At 41.0% G+C, this 13,103-nt stretch overlaps 3 protein-coding genes across 5 annotated transcripts in view; 2 read left to right on the plus strand and 1 right to left on the minus strand.

The window, feature by feature from the left end:
* The first annotated feature begins 92 nt into the window (after positions 1–92).
* LOC128896099 (ATP synthase subunit s, mitochondrial) lies at positions 93–1,171 on the plus strand. Its single transcript, XM_054159292.1, has 5 exons — positions 93–233; positions 301–389; positions 466–671; positions 749–911; positions 983–1,171. The coding sequence occupies exons 1-5, from the start codon at positions 222–224 to the stop codon at positions 1,089–1,091; spliced, it is 579 nt and encodes a 192-aa protein (XP_054015267.1). The 5' UTR covers positions 93–221; the 3' UTR covers positions 1,092–1,171.
* Positions 1,172–1,217: 46 nt separating this feature from the next.
* Positions 1,218–2,345, plus strand: LOC128896095 (uncharacterized). The gene is made up of 3 exons (XM_054159283.1): positions 1,218–1,458; positions 1,545–1,613; positions 1,766–2,345. Exons 1-3 carry the CDS (start codon positions 1,291–1,293, stop codon positions 2,249–2,251), a joined length of 723 nt encoding a protein of 240 aa, XP_054015258.1. The 5' UTR covers positions 1,218–1,290; the 3' UTR covers positions 2,252–2,345.
* Positions 2,346–2,411: 66 nt separating this feature from the next.
* The window catches only part of LOC128896067 (extracellular sulfatase SULF-1 homolog), a 64,400-nt gene continuing 53,708 nt past the window's right edge, over positions 2,412–13,103 (minus strand). For 2 of the 3 annotated variants that reach the window (XM_054159221.1, XM_054159220.1), the window contains exons 5-17: positions 10,919–11,069; positions 10,642–10,817; positions 9,399–9,509; positions 8,619–8,914; positions 7,110–7,454; positions 6,459–6,651; positions 6,138–6,384; positions 5,860–6,039; positions 4,860–5,796; positions 4,343–4,750; positions 4,083–4,274; positions 3,918–4,005; positions 2,412–3,806 (exon numbers count right to left, since the gene is read on the minus strand). In XM_054159221.1, the coding sequence (XP_054015196.1) occupies positions 3,716–3,806; positions 3,918–4,005; positions 4,083–4,274; positions 4,343–4,750; positions 4,860–5,796; positions 5,860–6,039; positions 6,138–6,384; positions 6,459–6,651; positions 7,110–7,454; positions 8,619–8,914; positions 9,399–9,509; positions 10,642–10,817; positions 10,919–11,069 (3,415 nt within the window). In that variant the 3' untranslated portion in view covers positions 2,412–3,715. The remainder of the gene's footprint in view (positions 3,807–3,917; positions 4,006–4,082; positions 4,275–4,342; positions 4,751–4,859; positions 5,797–5,859; positions 6,040–6,137; positions 6,385–6,458; positions 6,652–7,109; positions 7,455–8,618; positions 8,915–9,398; positions 9,510–10,641; positions 10,818–10,918; positions 11,070–13,103) is intronic. The other variant, XM_054159222.1, reaches the window with a different exon arrangement.

Genomic DNA, 13,103 nt, shown 5'->3' on the forward strand with positions numbered 1-13,103 from the left:
TAGTTCGTCCCATGTCAGCATATAGTATAGACATCTAAATGTGAACAAACCGAACTTTTCGAACTTTAGTAACGTTCGGTAATTCTCCTAGCGATGCCATCTAACGTTTGAAGATAGAAACTAATTCGCTACAACTTAGGTGCACTTGAACGTTGTGCGCAATATAAATACTAATATGTATCTAACGTTGTGATAAACATAATTTAGCTAATAAACATAGAATGATGATTCATGTAGGGTTCGAATAGAATACATTTGGTTCTATATTCTTCTAAGTTCTTATAATATATTTCATTTTAGGCTTCAAACAGATTACGGTCTGTTGTGTTTCAATGTACAAGAAATCAAACAAGATCTTTCTTTTACTGGCTAACTATCATATTTAATAGGTATCGCAATTAAAAATGAATATCTTGTACTTGATGTATAAATTAAGTAGTTGTTACAAGAAGGTTATGTTTCAAGAGTCGATGAGGAACGTATAAAGAAACTTGGTCCTGATCTTGCTTGTGCAGAATGGCTTTTAAGGAATGGAGCATTTGTTCGATGGAAGGGATTTTCTGAGAAATTAACAGATTATAATTCACTACCATCAGCAGGTAATAAGTATTACATAGAGGCTGTTGATGCTGACAATGCTGGAATTAGTCATATTGGATTTCCATACTTTGGTCGGTATTACAAAAGTTTTTATACACTAAATGAAGCTGAATATATTCAAAATGACTCATTCAAGTTATTGATTTAGAGGGATGTAAACACATAAAAGAAATTAAACTTAAAAACTGTAGATATATCAATAATGACGCTATACCATTATTATCAGTTCTTCAAGATTCACTGATTAATCTGGAACTTGTAAACTGTAAAAGTATTACAGATGAAGGCCTACACAATATAAAACTTCTCAAGTATATATACGATCATTCAACAATAAATACAATAAACAGAATTTTAAACATAATAGTACATCTATTTTCAGAAATTTGGAGATGTTACAAATTCAGGGATTACCATACCTCAAAGATAAAGATTTAATTCGCAAGGAAATTATTCAAGCTCTGCCTAAGTGTAAAATTGACATTTTATAAATACACTATATATATTTTTATGAACTATGTGTTGGAAAATATGAAATAAAATAAAAATTGTAATATTTGTAAAATTAATACCTTAATTATAACCCTTCTAGCATAATGTATCTCCTGATATATCTTAAACGACTACATTCTTTAATCACCCTTCGACCTACATCATTTTACTGGCGTTTCCCGCCAATATTCTATTTCAATGTGTTGGCTAACCTGTATGTACAACAGTGAATGTTCGAAGTTTAAAACTCGAAAGAGTCGTGATTTGAAACGTAAAAGATTTAACGTTAATGAGCTTCTGCTTAAATTAAAAGTCATGCCACAAGAAATGAATATTTTATGCTGTTATTCCTGCAAAATGTATCAGGTACTTTCTATATACATACGTTACCCCAAAAAAATACGATTGTCATATCGCAGTTCATAACACATTAATTGCTATCTGTTTCTCAGGTCCATATTGTTAAAAAAGCAAAAAAGTGGCAGTGTAAAATATGCAATGTAAAACAAATTCTCAAACGGGTAAGCTTATTGTTGTCTTCTGTGTTAGCTGTGTTCTGTGTATATAAATAAGATAGTCCATTATCATAAATTTCTGTCACAAAAGAAAGTATAATTCTAGAGGCTATCAAATAAAGAGTATATATAGTATAAAAAACAATTTAAATTGTTAGGTTTATTTCCAAGGATCAGGAAAAGATTGTCGTATTCAAGTTCAAAAATTAAATGCCATGAAAGAGTATGAAATTGAAACAAGTACATCTTTTGTGTTCGACATGGATATGCAGTCTGGTAGTAATCACAAATCACAGGTAGCTTTAAACAAGTGGAAAAAATATTTGGACACATCCGAAGAGATTGATTGCAATACTTTTGAAATGACAAATGATGAGAGTGATAGTGACAAAGAGAATGATGGTCCCAAGTATCTAAATAATGATAATGTGACATATGAACATAGTAATTCTTTTTGCAAAACTAATTCAAAAAAATATGTTTCTTATAACAAAGAGAAAGTATATGACCATGCTATAGAGGAAGAATTAATTGACAATAAGTCAAGTAATGGTGTTACTCAGCACAACAATATAACCAATGACAAAGCTATAAATAATATTTTTGATGATAACGAAGATTTTGATCTTGCTATTGGCTTTTAATTTCTGTAAATTCTATAAATTTAAACAATATATTTTTTATTATTCTAATGTATGATTATTTTCTGTGAAATATAAAAACGTTCATCACCATCTTCTTTCACACTTCTTATTTATTGATTACCCATCTTAACAGCGTCATTAGACATAAATGAAATATGAATTATGGTTTGGACAGTATTTATTTGTTTATTTTGCATGATTTAAATACATTTTTTAATTTCAAAATCTTGTAGATATTCTCAGGATACTAACTGAGAACCTAATATATAACACAGACATACACTTGTAAAAAAATAAAATGCTAATGGACAGAATTATATAGCTGATGCATTTAAACAATCACAATTCATCAAATATAACTGAGTATTATCTAAATCTTTTTATATTTCAACTAATCCGATTAAAAATAATATATAGTTCCATCAGCATTCCATTTTTCTTTACAAAGACTGTTAGCTGTAGCGATCACAAAAGGTTCCATACTTCTAATAAGGTAGAAGATTACGCAGAATAAATGGCACTGAAAGTTTGTTTAGTTTCAGTGAAATATAAACAGTCTTAGCAATGCATATCTTTAGATAATGGCTGGAATTACTTTTTACTATTTACTTTTAACTTGTCTCTACAGTCAGGGTTAAAGACTTTGACAAGGATCAGTTGTAACGATAGTAAGACAATTTGTGGCAGTGCGCCATACGAGCAGTTTTATTTCTCATTGCTTAAAGGCAATAGAAAAATCAATTAAATGGCAGCTTTAGTGGAATAAACATGTAGATACGAATGTATAAAGAATTTGTGAAAGGAAACGCAAAAGGTTCTTGGCAGGATGATTTTGCTATTGTGTTCTTTTTTTCGTTGTGCGTATCAGTCCATTGTCACAAATCCAAATTTGAACTGTCCTAATTACAATAGATGAATACTTAAACTCTTTGTGTTTCTTAGACAATTGTCTATTGTCTAGAAAGCTACAGGTATTGGTTATTTACTTCGCAAAGAAGTATCGTTACTAGATCCGGATAATTGAAGTTTCAAAATTGCTCTAAATTTCATTAGGCAAGTATCGATACAAGTTAGTTGCTTCTTGTATAAAGACCTAAAGAGACGAGAGTAAATAAATTATTATAAAAAATATCTGCTATTAAGTAAAAAAAGGATCATCGTTTGGATCATTTCTCGTTCTCGTTCGCGTGTTTCAACCAAACGCACATGGTACACGAGAAATTCGTCTCGACCGTTCGCAATAATTTTACTGTAAAAAGTAGCGTTAAAAATATGCACAGTACTCGTCGAACTGCGACCGTCTACTGGAATAAAAACGTTATTAATTAAATATCACGTTTCCGTTCTCTCTTTTTTTTTAATTAAATATCACTAAATAAATTACGTTATTAAATGCACCGCGAAATTAATTAATATACATCTAATCCTTCGACAATACGATCAAAGAAAATACAAATAAACCGGTCAGTACTGATGTCTGTGCCGCCGGAAGTTCACCGTGTCTTGATGATGCCTCCAACTGCTTTGCCAGCTCCTGCTGCGTCTGTTCCAAACACTGTTCAAGAGGAAGAAAACGGGATACAAATGTTTACTAACCGTGATACTACCCAACATCACCTCTACGTTTTCTAGTATACAATAGTCAAGCTTTCAATGGCTTACTTACTTTTGCAACTTTTTTCGTCTCTTATTAGGTGGACTACCGAGTTCACTTTCGCGAATAATTTGCAAAGCCGACGGTACAAACATATCCTCTATGGAAATAAATAACATGAAACAAACAGTAACAAGGAAGAGACCAGATCACTCGCGTTTCATCGATCGAACCTACCGAAAGTGTTAACATATTTTCTCTTCGAGATTAATCTTTGATGTTGTTGGAGCTGCGGTAAACCTTCCCTCGCATTTCCAACGGTACAATCCCGCGTACCTTTGCATCCTTTCAAATGTTCCAATTGATCGTGAAGATACGATCTCTCGTTAGGCGTTAAGGAAGAAAGTCTATTCCATTGTTCAAACGGGTCTAAATGAAAATTAATAGAAATAGAAATGGATCAGTTGCGGAAAAGACAATTTCAATAACGTACTTACCGATCCTTAGATTATAATAAGTAACCAAACCGGTAGTGAACTCGCAGTAAAGGAAATTATGCGTCGCGTTAATTGTACGAATGCACGAGTACGTGTTATTGTTCGCATTCATACAAAAACAGAATGGACCTGCGCTCCACATAGGCGCGGTACGCCAGTGATCGTTATCGTGCTCGAAACAATTCATTTTCTCCGTCAAACACTCCTTCTCGAGCTTGGCTTTCTTCCGCATCTTTCGCTCTTTCTTTTTCAAACGTTCTTCCTTCAATCTTCGCCTCTCTTCTCTGGCTATCTCCTTCTCGTCCTTCTTCGTATACGAGTCAGGCTCGCAATAGCATTTATGGCGAGCTTCTAGAGGGCTGTTCAACATTGGCGGCAACCGACGATTGCTTGCTATATCAATTATATCTATTATAAACAAAATAAATAAATAAATAAATGAATAGATAAAATCAAAATAAAATTTGCACAGCAGGCAGATTTTTTTTTATTCTAAGCTGTTGCGTCAAAGATCAACCTTGTTTATTCTTCCTATCAGGAGATTCCAAAATGGTGACATCTATCCTGGAAGGTCCAAGATTTCCTGCAGTTTTATTTTTCTGCAACTTCGGGAACTTCCTCGGAGGAGTGATCGTAACTGGTTCCACCATTGGAGTTGTGGGCAAAGACGCGGTCCTAGAATGAGCGTCGATCGTTGCTTTAACGAACACAGGAGTCGTTCTTTGTGGCATCGTCGATTCCATGACGCTGGAGGTTTCCGATCCCGTTGATAGCACCGTTTGCGGATCCATTTCCATCGTGGTCTCTTTATCGAAGTCACTCGTAGTCCCTGTGCTACTCGATGCCTCTTTTTGAAGTGTTGTTTCTCCCATTATTGCGGTAGGGAGTGTTGTGTATCTGGTCTGATGATACTGATGCCTTTGACTCGACATCGTACTCTGCGTGGTTGCGACCGCCTCCGATGTTTCACCGAGACTCGCTACCGACACTTCGTCGTGGACGCTATTCGTAAACAGCGTATTGTTCTTGCGATGATGAATCTTTCTGCGTTTTTGTGGCTTATCGATCTCGACTTCAGTTCCATTGTTCGAGGTTTCTTTTATCTTTGGGCGACGCGAAACCTTCTTCGATTTGATCGTCGTAGGTACAGTGGTTGTCCCGGTTGTTTGTTCTGCTATGGCGATTGGATCGTTGTACGTGATCGCGATCGATTTTTCGGCGGTACTCGTAAAACCGATTCCGTCGTCCGTGACTTGATTCGACTTCGAAGTGGAACGGCCCGTCGTAACGCCGGGATTAATAGTACTGGCGTGATCGTGTTTCTTGTGATGGCGATTCGCGTGATTCTTCTGCGCGTGGTGATGCGGTTTGGGAGGTTCTTTGTCCTCTTCAGCGTCTTTTTCCGTGTCTGGTATGAAGTGAGGTCGTTTGATCATCAAGTGACGACGTATTTCCTACGAACGATACCATAATTCATATTAGTTAAATTCGAGTAAACAATCGCCAACGAGACTCACTTTTAGCGTTTCCAATTGCATCCTCATCTCTCTTATCTGGTGTTCGATTTCCCGCCTCGAAATGCGCCATTCGTTCGGATCCTGGTACACGGTGTCTGAACAATTTACTCCGCCCTGAGGGAGGACCGAACACTTCGGTGGTAATGGTCTGCGTGTTTCTGAGTGACGAGCTTGTGTTTCCTGAATACGACAAGGACAATTTAGCGTACCCTACACCTAAATATCTTATCGCGTCAGTTTCGTGAAATTCAGTCCTAGCTTTCTACAATTCGGTGTACCTTCAAGTCGTCTAGTTCTTCCTCTATACTCTCCATGATCTTGGTCACATGTTCCACGGTATCTTTCTTCGTGACGCTTCTTCGTATTCTCCTGTGCCTCCTGACCACGTCCTCGACATTCAGCCGACCTTTCACCACCTTGTCCAAACTGGGATCGAAATTTTTCAGCGCGTACTCAAAGTCCTCCAAGTTATCTAAATTCAGCGTTTCTTGGTCATCGTTCGATGTACGATTGTAGAACCTATCTCTGAAGACACATCCGACGATAAGACATCCATCATTTATCAAAGGAAAGATCAACAGCTTTCTAAACCCTCGTACCTAGAAACCAAGTCCGCGTACTCCATCGTCACGTTCTCCGCGAGCTCGTTCAGGTCCTGGAAGAATTCCTCGTCGTCCTCCTCGTCGATCGCACGCCGATCCCGGTTACCATCATTATAGTCATCATCGTCCACGTCGGTATCCCGATTGGTATCTTCGCTCAAGCTAGCTTCATCCGCCGCGTCTCGTTTACCTGACAAAAATCTTGAACGATGATCACCGCTTCCTTACATCGAGATGCATTGCAAATTTCATCATCGCGATAGACGCTCTCCCATCACCGAGATCACAGATTGCGAGTATTATCGGCATTATTATCATTATTAATTACATGCGGGACAAGACGGGTAATGTAAACAAAAAACACATGACGTTAAAGAGCTGTAAAAGATATATACTTCTTCGCTGTAAATGTTAACAACACTGGATATTCTGATAATGAAATCCAATGGAGACGAATCGCTTGTGATAAAGAAGGAGGATAATTTATGTATTGATATGACATAATGGGAAAGGGTCGTGTAGTAACATGCACATGCATAGTTGATTAAATAATGTAAGTATAAATAAAACACATATTCTTGAATTTCATTCTAAATACAACAGAATAGGGAAGGAGACGACCAGTCGGCAAAATATCGCCGATCATACCTCGTTTAGCGAAGTATCTGGCCATATCGGTGTACATATCCACTGGTCGTCTATCCCTGCCGAAGCCGTACCGATGTCCCTCGTAATCGTTTGACTCTAGCCTCGTGTAGACGACTCCGTTCGGAGTGAAACAAGCGCATTTCTTCGACATCCGCTGAGGAGGCGCCGCGTATTTGCACTTGTGCCTCCTCCATCGGTGGCCATCCCTCTCGCAACGCCACTTTTGACCCAGTACGCAGTTGGCCTGGGCTTCCGGTCGTGAGCACTCTGCCGCGAGTCGTTCGTGCTTAGTATTGAAGGACGAGTGCACCGGGTGTACTCTGTTGTCCAGATGCGGCTCCAAGTCTAAAAAAATTGTCGTTTCACACTCACAAGTTTTTTCCCGATTCGAATCCATCGAGGATGTTTATAACTTATGTCGCAAAAAGGTTTCATTTATGGTTACGCTTCGAAACTTCTCGGCGAGAACGAAAGTGACACTCAGAGGTAACATGAAGGGAACGCGCGAACCGATAAAATGGGATTAGAACCGATCGTTGCGCAAATCCTAGCCGAAAGCCTGCACGGGATTTATGGTCGAACCGGAATCCAGACCCTTTTCATCGTGGTAATCCCGACCGGATGAATAAGAATTCATTTAACGTAACACCAAACTTTAATTATGAGCGCTAAGTCTCTCGATTTACCAAAGTTCGTTACTTCTTGGTGAAACGATACGCATCAGTAGGACGGTAAGCATCCGTGAAATTAATTTTTGCTGATTATGGTATTGAAATCATTTATTTAAACTGTCTACTTGTACGTTATACCATTTATGATTATAAATGATAACGATTACGACAGTGAACAGATCCACGGTTCTATCTAGCTCGTTCGAATCCAAGAGCGTAGACAAAAGTGTTACGTCCACTTAATTTCCCGCCGACGGTTCCGTAAATCTGGCCCTAACATAATTTATTCATTGAAGGATCGGATCATAATGCCAGATTGTGGCTCTCGAAGCGAAGACTGGTTTTATTGCTACGAAAAGGTCAGCGTAGCATCGGCGTAAAGTGTTACGGCTTCCTAGAGTAGAAACTACGTCTTGAATAAAGACGAACTGCATAAAAGTCAGCGTTGAGCACAGTGTAATCTGATTACATTGACCACGATCGAATTACAATATAATCGCATTGTAATTGCACACTCCCGTTACACCTTAAGCACCGTGCAATTACGATCTAATCATAATTGTAAATCGTGAAATCATGTAATTACCTCGAACTCGTAATCATAGCAATGCAATCAAATTACATTCTGCTTAACACTGACAAACGCTAATTTTCTATTTTATCTTTGTTTAACGACTTCATTTGTAACGTTAAAAGCAAAAATAAAATGTACATACCAAAATTGTACCGTATCGAAACAAGGTGAAAGGCAAGTTTCAGCGGATAAGGCTGTTTTAGAATCTTACCCAAATGATTTACCGTTCATCGTTCTGTTAGAAAAAGTAGGAAAGCGCGTTACTCGAATCGTAGATGATTGTGTCCTCGAAGTCCTCGTCCTCGGAGATGTCCTGATCGCTGCCCGTGTCGTTCTCCAAAAAACGGTGGTCCGCGTCGTGGTCAATGTCTGGATCGACATCCGGATTGTCGTCTTCCTCCTCCAACGTCGCGTTCGCGTGTTGTTTCGCGAGGGTAGCGTTTTGCCTTCTGGCTTCCCTTGCCTTCGATTCCGCGATTGACTCTGGAGTTTCGCGACGGCCTGAGGATTCTATCAGGAATGTGTCTGGCCACTTAAATTTCGACCTCCTTCCGTGTTTACTGTAACACGTAACGTTTCAGATATCAGAGGCTTTCACGGCCCTTCGTGGTCGGTACTAATCGAGTCTACCGGATGTAAATTGTGTGCTTTGGATAAGATACTTTAACGTTCGACAACATTAATGTTAGCTTCTTCATGATTCAAATAATACCATATTATTGGCGTGCGTCGTGTATTGGGGATCATTACGAGTACCAATCAGCCAGGTTTCGATAGAAATGTTGCTGGCGTGAGCACTGGTACCTTTAAATGCTTCCCAATATCAGCATGTCCTTTCATCCCTGAGAAGGTAATCTTATCTATTTTAGTTAGAGTATCTTATCCAATGGACACGATTTCCACCGAGAAGCCTCGACTGTATCAACCGTGACGTAACGTTTCTCGGTTGAGGATCGAATTTCGTGGCAATATTTGTTCCAAGTCTTGACGTACGATACGCCCGTATACGTACAGTGTATGGCGAAAAATTGGCAATGTACTCACTTCTGAAAAAGTTTCTTGAAAGAACGACCGTCCATCTGCGGCGGCGTCTCGACGCCGGCCATATCCAGGAACGTCGGCGCCAAGTCGATGTTCAAAACTATGTCGTCTACTCTGCAACGTCATATATATAGGTGCTTTATTGTAATCCAATATTGCGGCTCGCCCCTTCGGGGTAAATACCGCGCCGCCAGCATGATCATATTCACCGCGAGTATTCCGATGCTTTCATTTTTCAAATTCCCTGCTCTTCATCCCTTGTTCGCATCCGATTAGCGCGTTATTCCGAAGTTTACGATAGCAAAGTGCACAGGGTGAACCACCTATCGTCATTTACCACAAGAAAATCTCGACTACTCTTGATCGTAGTTTTATTAAATAACGGTACCTAACTTGTCATCTTTTCAAAATGTCTCATTTCGGTGTATAAAGACAAATTTTAGCGTCGCGATCAGGGTTGCATTCCCAAGTGTGCTCCAATTTATACGCGAATAGTCACGGATTCACGTTTGCACGATAGTTTGGCAACGGAAGAATGTCTCGGTTTTCCAGCTGCTTTTTTGTTGCTCGGTTTCACGGGCCGCGATGGATAATTTGTCGCTTTCGAGACTCCTCATGACGGGCTGGAGGACCGTAATTCCAGAAGACGTCCAGACAACAGCCACTTAAGCGCAAGTGCTCTATTTATTACCGTGAAATCTTACCAGCGAATTTAAAGGAAGAGAGGGTATCCGTACGTTCGATGTCAGGACGCCGATGAATCGCGTCGTTGGTTTAATGCAGCACGCGATTGCCGCGATCATCGGGTGAAATTATTGTGTACGATGTATGTATAGACTGCTAATTTACGAGACGACGGTCTACATGCGCGTGAGTGTTCCGTACCGCCAATGATCAGGTGCTCAACAGCGTTGAGAAGCAACTCGTCGGGGAAAGAAAATTTCGTTTGATTCTACAAAATGGAAAGCCAGAGAACTTCAAAGACATGGATGCGTAACGTCGCCGTAAATCTTTTTATACCTGTGCGCCAGTGTCTAACAAGTCAAACGTCGACGTCTTTTACAAATTCACCACCTGTCTCGTCAGTTAACCGACATTTGATCCTTCGTTTATTTGTCTGTCGTAGTGATGCGCACGAGACGAGATAAATCTCGATCTCGATCTCGCATCACTGGTCTGTCCAGCTCACTCTGAAGACGTAACGAGCGTTTCCGCGGAATCAAAATAATAATAAACAGCTACTTACATGGTCCCGGGCTCGATTCCAGGTCCTCTGATGAGAAACGGTACTCTGACATCGAATTCAAATGGAAAGCTCTTCCCTTTGATCAGACCGAACTGTCCCAAATGGTAGCCATGATCGGACGTGTATATTATGTACGTGTTGTCCAATTCCCCGAGATCTTTCAGTTCCTGATAGATCTGTTGACGAAGAGACAATCGTACAAAATAAATTCTCGTTTCAGCAAAACAAACGTACAGTCGTTCGTGGAAAAATATTAAACCGTACGAGTCATCCGTACCCTATCCACGGCATCGTCGACGCTTTGCAACGTTTGCAGTCTTTTGGTCATCAGAAGATCCGTGAACTGTTTATGGATCGGCTGCATCTTCTGCGTGACTTGCAGAATCCACTGTTTATCGGGATTCGGCGCGTAGTCGTAGGCTGGCGTACTGAAACAAGAAATTCGCGTAACTTTCTTACATTTTTCACGCGAATAAACGTGTTTACTTGTCATAAACCTTTGACACGAGACAAAATATTGACGCGTCGCCTACACCGCTGTAATTGGCAACTAATTGCCAGCCCCAAACCAACTTTCTCCCGCGTCAAAGAATCCCTGTTACCTGATTAAGTCTCCAAACGTGTCGAGCAACTACATAGGATTCAGGATTTAGCACGCGCGTAGTTCCCCGCCGGAATCCGAGTCGGCTGGGGGAAATTGAATTAACTTCGAGTATCTAGCAAGACGCAAGAGTTCGATGCAACGAGATGGCGAAACACGACGGACCCTCGAGACACCGTATACTCTCTCTCCTCCTTTCTCTTTCCACCTAGCTCTCCACCAATTACGCGAGACACGAAATTATGGGTAATTGGCCCTTCACCTTCCTCCGCGTCCTTCAGGAACGCTCGCCTCGATCGCGGAGGATCTTTGTCTTATTGGGGAACCTTCGTACGGGATGCGGGAACAGGTTTGTTCGCTTCAGTCGGTCACAGTTTCATAGAAAAGTGGGCGGTAGCGGCGGAAAATTCGAGACGCCGAGTCTTCGAGACGCGATAAACCGAGATAGAATACGATTCGTTGGTTTCCGTGAAAACGGGGGCAACAGGCGCCCAACGCAATCATCGCGTAACCGCACTTGATTCGAATAACATCCGCGAAGCCAAACAAGGCGATAAATCTGAACGAAATCAGCCCCGAATGGCGAGGGGGCCGAGGGGATACGACGGAATCGTTTTCGAATAACAAACGTAATTCGCCGAATAGAAATGGAGTCGCAGTCGAGTGCAAGTCGAAAAGTGCGAGCTTCCAAACAAGGAGGAGAAGGAGGAGAAGAAGGAGGAGAGGAAGGATGGGGAGCGCGGGAAGCGCGGATCTTACAGAGGAACACGGTTAGCGTTAATTTCGTCGTGCAGCCTTTTCGTTTACCCGGCTGCTAACGGCCGTAAAGCGGCTCGTTGCTTTATGCAAATTTAAAATAAAGCGCGCAATCTGACGAAGGTCTCCGAACGAAGAATACTCCCGTCCCGTCGACGTCCCTCCCCCGCGTCGCCGTCCTCGCTCACTCTCTGTCGACGTATTTCGTCTGGACTCCTTAATTGCGGCCTATTCTGCATACACCGGCTCGCCACGGCCACTTAACTTTCCCGCGAGACACTCCACGATTATATTTGCACCCAGACACGTGCCCCCCGCGCACTTTCTGCCTTGCGCTGCGTCTCTCCGATTGCATCCTGCTCGTTTGTCTCCGGATGCATCCCTCGCGAGACCGTCGTTCGGTAGTACAGCTGTCGGCGCGGTGTCCATCTAATCGACCGCTTAAGATTAATCGTGGACAAGCTAATTATGAAATCCTGGGATAGGGTTCGTCGATCTTTGACCTGGTCTGTCTGTTCCATCGAACTAGCATCGGTAACGGTTAGGTCGTTTCTCTCGAAGCATCTACTATCTTATGATACTTTTTTTTCTTTCTTGTGAACAAATTATGGAATTCCTTTTCCAGAAAGAAATAACGTTCGCATTCCAGATAGATGGACGCAAGGATACTTATATCGGATGTTGGAGGTAATCGATATTTGAGGGACTCCGAGTGGCTGTCAACCATCCCTGAGTACCTCGGGAGCACGAAAGGAGGCCATGTAAAACGAAGAAAAATATAAGTCTTCGTCGGTTATAGCCTCCACCGGAGACGAGCTTTCGAGTTTCTCTTTTACCTTTTTACGATGATGGCGGTCGACGACTTCTTAAAAATATATTTCGTTGCAAAGAAGTACATAGTACATCCCCAGTCACAAAGCATCGATTGTCGAAGCGTTTCGAACGTACACGCTATAAATTGCCAAGTACAAATGATCCAACTGTTTTCCTTCCGAGGAGCCCGAGCAGTACTCCGATCGACATATTTCACGTTGAACTATTTTAACGATCTCGCGTCATGACGACCCATTCGTCTCTGTCGATTCCACTCTCCCGTTTTCTCTTT

The sequence above is a fragment of the Hylaeus anthracinus genome, unplaced genomic scaffold (genome assembly GCF_026225885.1).
Source record: "Hylaeus anthracinus isolate JK02 unplaced genomic scaffold, UHH_iyHylAnth1.0_haploid 5, whole genome shotgun sequence".
NCBI classification, from domain to species: Eukaryota; Metazoa; Arthropoda; class Insecta; order Hymenoptera; family Colletidae; genus Hylaeus; species Hylaeus anthracinus.